Source organism: Brachyhypopomus gauderio, chromosome 3 (assembly GCF_052324685.1).
Source record: "Brachyhypopomus gauderio isolate BG-103 chromosome 3, BGAUD_0.2, whole genome shotgun sequence".
Taxonomy (NCBI): Eukaryota; Metazoa; Chordata; class Actinopteri; order Gymnotiformes; family Hypopomidae; genus Brachyhypopomus; species Brachyhypopomus gauderio.
The window spans coordinates 38,398,777-38,405,336 of record NC_135213.1 but is presented as its reverse complement, the minus strand read 5'-3'; the positions used below and the strand labels follow the sequence as shown (position 1 = coordinate 38,405,336).

Here is a 6,560-nt window from a genome sequence, read left to right as displayed (position 1 = left end):
ATCATTAATAGCTGCGAGAAACAGAAAACGCGGCACTAATTAAAATACTTATTATTTTAATACTGCGAATACTGTAATTGTTAGACCAAATAATAAATAGCCATAAATCTCATTAGGTGTCCTGGTTACATTAAATTATTCAGTATATCTGCATTCTCTCAAAAAAAAATTCAGTCCGACTAAATAACTAAAAGGCCATGCACGCCAATTTCTGCTCTTGTTATCAGTGGTGATAAAAAAAATATGAATCCCAAGTATCATTTTCGATATAACTTTATTTACAATCTTTATTTAAAAAGTATTTTGGCGTCATCAACAAAATCATCAATTAACTACTAAACACGACACAATTGTGACAGTTTCTTCTTTCTGGTTTTTTTTTTTGTGCGACTCACCAAATTATAATGCCATGTGATGGTGCTGTCTCCACAAACCTTTGTCTAATATCCATAGACAACATTTATGAAGAACTCAATAATATAGAATTATGATAATTACTATTTTATAATAATAATAATAGTATTATTGTTAACAGTATAGTTTGGTTTTCTATTGTTTGAATGTTAATAAATTGTTTTAAATCATTCGTTTGACAGTTTCTGGTGATCCCGCTTTTGAAATGTGAAATAAGATCTTTTGGTATATCAGATTAGTAAAACGTTTCCTTCAAGAGAGACCCGCTTGTGGCCGGCGGGTTCAGTGGCCAGTCTGAAGGCTTAAGAAGAGCTTTGAAATAGAACATTATACAAACTTCTGAGCAAGTTTGTCCAGTACATTAAAAAAATTGTCAGACACTTAACATTCTTCTTTTGCGCGTTGCAAAATAACATTTGCCGTCTGTTCGTACGCGTGTTGTGCGGCGGATACACCCGAGCGCACCTGGTCATTCCTGAGGAGTTTAGAGCAGTCCGTGTTCGGATCATCGCTGCGGTGCCGGACGTGATAAGACCCCGGAGAGCGAGGACAGGCCCGGCTCCCCGCTTCCCTGGACACCATGCAGGAGAATCCGCGGTACCAGAGGCCGCTGAAGGGGCGGTGGAGGTGCAGTTGGACCTCTATACAAATACAGTCCGCCTCCGGGATCCAAATTAGATACAAGACTTTGGGGGTAAAAATAAGGCGAAGGGAAGATCCTTTGCAGAGCGGAGTAGTTGCCCGCTTCGGCCAGAAGTTCGAGTCCAACCGCCGTCTGTCGCTTCCACTTTGTCCTAAGAACCAAAAATATCATTAATGTTCATTTCCATTTCAATATTAAGAAAAAAAAAATATCCATTCTTATTTGATACAGGCCTTTATCAATAAGTTATTTTTAGCTATCAGCAAACGACAAATGATTCGGTTTTTGTTTTTATTTGAGTAACCCGTGTGTTCCGCGATACATTCATTCATCTGTCAAATTGTCACTCAATAGAGTGTCATTTTCAGGTAAATAATTCATAATTATAGCAATAATGTAATTACAGCTTGGTGATTTAATTATTAATGTGCCATGCATTAATTTATTATTAATCCCAAATGTGTCGAGAAGTCATTGGCCTACGATGCCTGTTGGATTTATACATTTCAAGCTTCTGTTTGAGGCTACATTTCAAAATTTATACATACAGAGGAAGTCTCAGAATGCACCCCCTTAACTGTCTTAAACTACTAACACCCGAATGTAAAAAGCAGAATATACTGCCTATATTAATTAATATCGACTCTATCGGCATAAAAATGTCAAAACAAATATTTGGACGTGATGTTTGTTACGCGTGTATTTCTCCGCGTTTTACTCAGCTTCAAGTTTCTATTTGAACAATGTGCCTTTGTACTGGTGCGCCGTGTCAGTTTACTAGTCGTCCCACTAGTAGCCCACACAACTCTGTGGTGACATTTCCCTGCTCACCTGCGGTTTTGGTACCACGTTTTGACCTGTGTGTCGGTGAGGTTGAGTGAAGCTGCCAGCTCCATTCTGTCCTGCACACTCAGGTATTTCTGCCGCTCGAAGCTGCGCTCCAGCTGGGCGAGCTGGTGGTCGGTGAAGGCCGTGCGGGCTTTCCTGGGCTTCTTCAGCCGAGAGGAAGGACTCTCTCTACTGCTGGAGATTTCAAGATCCGCCTCATCTTTCACTGCAAATAAATAAAATACATTTGAGACAAACAATTCACATTGTAAATGTATTTTAGAGGACAGAACTTCGGATCATAGAAGAGTCTGCACCAGATTTATTTATCCTAAATTTGTACAGCACCACATAATTTCGCTTTATGATATCTAAATTTATCGAGACGTCCTGAGTTGAAAAGGAGTGAAAGTTCAAAGCCTGCTTATCGGATTTAAACAATGCCACAATAATCCACATAATTGGACCACAAGGGATGCGAAGCACTCGTGTAAGACCGCTGAAACCGCACAGAGGCGTAGGTAAGGCTCTCAACAGCCAGCCACATCCCTGGGTTACAAATCTGATTACCAGCCGGACAAATTGTAGTCAATCTCCTAGAAATTTCATTAGTAAAAAGCGATAAAAGTGTGGTCGAATGAACACCGTAAAATTATATTTAAGAAGATATAAATATCGAACTTGGCATAAAAATATTTGAATATAGCCCAACTGTATACCTGCGAATGTTTTAATAAATAGATTTATATGATTTACAATCATCACTCGATCGTTGTTTTTATATTGCATAATGTTATCAACGAAATAACAAATATATGCTCAATATGTAGAGTCCTTAAATAATAAATTCAGTACATGCCACGTTGATTTGTTTTGGACACTTTTAGACTATTTAGGCTTTGCTTTCTTCTAAAACTAAGTTTCATCGAGTAAGATATTAAGAATATAACATTTTTATCTATTTGCTGTAACCAGGAAATTAAAGTTATGCTATTTTAATAGATATCCTAATTAATAGAATTTAATAACCCACATCCTATATTTTTATTTTAAGGCAAAAAGTTACTCTGTAATATTTAAAAAGCTATAGCTACATTCGTAAGACTATTTTGAAATGATTTTTCAGATTTTGTACAATTCTCGATTATTTCACTGAAAAATACATCTTTATTTTATCTTACCCCGGTATTCGCTATCCGACGACGAATTGCTATGAAGCTTTTCTATGTAGTCTTCGGCCTCCTGTGCGGACGGGCCGTCGCTGGAGTACGGAGCACAGGCGGCGAGAGGCTTGCAGTCTGCTAGGATGTCTCGAATTAGGAAGGAAGAGGTTACCGTCCGTGGTTGAGATATCTGTAACGGTGACTCCAGTCCTAAAGAGCGGGCACGCCTTTGCACCGCGTGCTCGACCGAATCTCGCCTTGGTGAGGGGGCCGACGAGCAGTCGCTGTCCAGGTCTGAGTGAGGACTTAAAGTCGGAGATCCACATTCTCCTAACAAACCCTCTCCCTTTGAAATACACGGACTTGCGGGTCTGTGCGAGAGTAAAGATTCGATCCCAAAACTTGAGCCGTTTGACACTTCCATTATGAATACAACGAGGAAAGATTAAGTAATGCGTTCAAACGAACATCTGTGCATTAGACATTGTCCAGCAGTAAACTCTAGATCGACCTTTAATTCAGGACGATCGAGTTATCGCCTTCTTGCCATTTCTTCTTAGAAGAAGCACCGTTTTTAGAATTGTTTTTCCAAACTAAAAATGAAACAAACAAAAAAAGATTCCACTTTAAACACGGTGAACTACTTTCTCCTAAACTGTCGTGGTCCGGCTGCTGGTGTAAGTAGCGCTTGTGAAGAAAGTCATGGGGAGTCCTCCAGAAATGAGTCGCAGGAACCCAAACCTTGACCTTCTCCGGTCAGGTTCAGCACCTCGGTCAGGTTCAGCACCTTGGACAGGTACGGCGGCGGTGCAGGTTAACGCGTGTTCCACACCAGACAATAAAGTACACCACGACAGAGTATTCAAATAAACCCAAATGTGTTGGTCTTGAAATGGACAGAGCGCTGTCGACACCAAATCCTTGAAACCCTCGATATACAAACTGCCATGGAGCTGTACCAATGAAGTTCTACTTGTATCGCAGATCTTCGTGAATTAGACCAGTGAGTACGCGCAGAAGAGCAGGTGAACTCCGAGAACCTCCGCTAACTCCGTTCCTAAAAAAAACAGCCAATTCCGGAGCAGCTTCGCGCTTTTAAAGGTACCCATTACGCCGTTGTCCGGAGCGCTACGTCGGTATTGGCTGATTGTTTTTTTATGGGAGGTGGGGGGGGGGGGGGGGGGGGGGGGGTGCGTGTTGTGGGAGGAGATCGTCACCCCTTATCCTGCCTTACACCCCCCCCCCCCCCCCCCCCCCCTTACTGGATCAAACATAAACTAAAATTATTCAGGCTATAACAGTAGTCTCCAGTATTAACATAAATATAGCAGCTACACTTAAAATAGTCATAGCATCATCAGACAAAATGTAACTTTTTTCTGGAGATAAAATGTAACATTTTTAAAACAAACAAACAATTAAATAGATAAATGATAGAAATAAAGAATAAAGACTTGCATTTTTTGAGATTTCAGTTTATTGAGAAAATGTTTAGCTAATTGTTGTAAATAAAATAATTATTAAAACAAATGACTGATGTGATTGCTAGTAATTAAAATGTATATTTAAATTCGAAACACAACAGCAGCCTATATATACTCTTAAACAATGTAAAATAATTAGATTGATAATTATATATGGTGATAATAAACATCAAATGATTATTTTGAAATACTACACTTGTTGGATACTATGAATACCATGAATATTATGAATACTACTTCAGCAAAGACCCACTATGAAGAAATGCATTCAGCAAAAAAATAAGCCAAATTTTCTGTGATTTACGCACTGATATTTCATTTATTGAGGTCAAAATAATCGAGCAGAACTGATGGGCGCTTCCTCTTGATCTGATACCAGTGTTTTTGTCTCTGTGTATCATGAGTGGTAGACATGTGACTGACGTGAATGACAGAATGTTGGGTTATGATCGGGGTCACTGGGCTGTGTCTGTCAGTCCACAGCGTAGGTCCCTTGGCCCTGCAGTCCCCTTCGGGCCACCGAGTCCGAGTAATGTGTAGCCATGGAGCGCTTTCGGGCCTCAGGATCTCGAAAGGTGTCCAGGGCTGGACCAATCTGTGGAAGGACAGAACGGATCGGAGTCAGTGCTCTGAACCATCAGGACACAAACATCAGGACACACTACAATCAGGACACACAACCATCAGGACACACTACAATCAGGACACACAACCATCAGGACACACTACAATCAGAACACACAACCATCAGGACACACTAAAATCAGGACACACTACAATCAGGACACACAACCATCAGGACACACTACAATCAGGACACACAACCATCAGGACACACTACAATCAGGACACACTACAATCATCAGGACACACAACCATCAGGACACACAACCATCAGGACACACAACCATCAGGACACACTACAATCAGGACACACAACCATCAGGACACACAACCATCAGGACACACAACCAGCAGGACACACAACCATCAGGACACACAACCATCAGGACACACTACAATCAGGACACACAACCATCAGGACACACAATAAAGAAATATCAGGACACACAACCATCAGGACACACAACCAACCTTCATTCAACATGTTACATTGTTCATTTCACCTTGCTGTATCACACTAGGGATATGTCTTGAACCAAATTACTATGTCACCAGGGATTCTTTTCCAAAAATGTATTTATATCCATGACTAGGTTTAATCTGTGTCAGGGAATTGGACACTATAGGCGTCAGGGGCTAACACAAACTCGGCGCCTTGTTTGTGTGGTGCTTTTCTGTATTCTGCCGTTGTTTGTGACTCTGTTTGCAGGCGGCTGAAGGGGGGGGGGGGGTTGGGGGCTGGGCATGGCTGGATCTCGTTTTGTTTGTCTGACATGTGACGGTGGTGGATGTCATTAGCTTGGCTGATGGCAGGTGGAGCACTGCCACCAGCCCGGTCTTCTGCAGCTGTGGGGGTTTGGGTGTTGGTGACTCGGGCTAAGAAGTCTCATCAGCTCTGAGTCAGAATATACGCAGCAAACAGCCCAATATAAAACATTTGACAACACATAAAATGCAAAACAAACATTTCATTGTAGCAGAATTACTTGAATTTAGTTATTTGGATGACATTCAGCCTGTGATTATTTTTGACACACAAAAACATTGTGAAGGTGTTTCAGAAAACGCCTCTCACAAATATTTTTGCCTCTCACAAACATTTTAATTTCCCTAAAGCATTTTGGCTGGCAGCCAGACTCGGATATTGACAAGAAGGCAACAAGAAAATGCTTGTTGGCATAACACATTTAGGAGTTAAAAAATGGCTCAAAACACCAGACATGTCAGCCTGGTGGGCTTCATATCTTTTTTTCCAGATGTTAAATGTGTTCCAAAAAGATAGCTTATGTTTGTAACAGGCTTCAAATGCCTGATAGATATTTCAAACGCTGAATAAAAACCTCCCTTATCAAATCTCGGAGAACAGCACAAAGCGGACCAAAACTTCACTGGTGTCACCGTGGT

The 6,560-nt window shown here is 40.9% G+C and overlaps 2 protein-coding genes across 2 annotated transcripts in view; both read right to left on the bottom strand.

Moving 5' to 3' along the window:
* Positions 1 to 4,143, bottom strand: barhl1a (BarH-like homeobox 1a). Its single transcript, XM_076998195.1, has 3 exons — positions 3,067 to 4,143; positions 1,889 to 2,111; positions 1 to 1,208 (listed from the first exon to the last, which is right to left on the bottom strand). The coding sequence occupies exons 1-3, from the start codon at positions 3,470 to 3,472 to the stop codon at positions 920 to 922; spliced, it is 918 nt and encodes a 305-aa protein (XP_076854310.1). The 5' UTR covers positions 3,473 to 4,143; the 3' UTR covers positions 1 to 919.
* Positions 4,144 to 4,623: 480 nt separating this feature from the next.
* The window catches only part of cfap77 (cilia and flagella associated protein 77), a 32,793-nt gene continuing 30,856 nt past the window's right edge, over positions 4,624 to 6,560 (bottom strand). Inside the window, 1 exon segment of the mRNA XM_076998193.1 lies at positions 4,624 to 5,127. Within this exon segment, the coding sequence (XP_076854308.1) occupies positions 5,005 to 5,127 (123 nt within the window). The 3' untranslated portion in view covers positions 4,624 to 5,004.

Coding starts and splice junctions, on each gene's coding strand:
- barhl1a (XM_076998195.1), bottom strand. CDS start 3,472: ATGGAAGTGTCAAACGGCTCAAGTTTTGGGATCGAATCTTTACTCTCG. Junction 2,112..3,066: donor GTCGGATAGCGAATACCGGG/GTAAGATAAAAT, acceptor ATTTATTTGCAG/TGAAAGATGAGGCGGATCTT. Junction 1,209..1,888: donor ACGTGGTACCAAAACCGCAG/GTGAGCAGGGAA, acceptor TTTGGTTCTTAG/GACAAAGTGGAAGCGACAGA.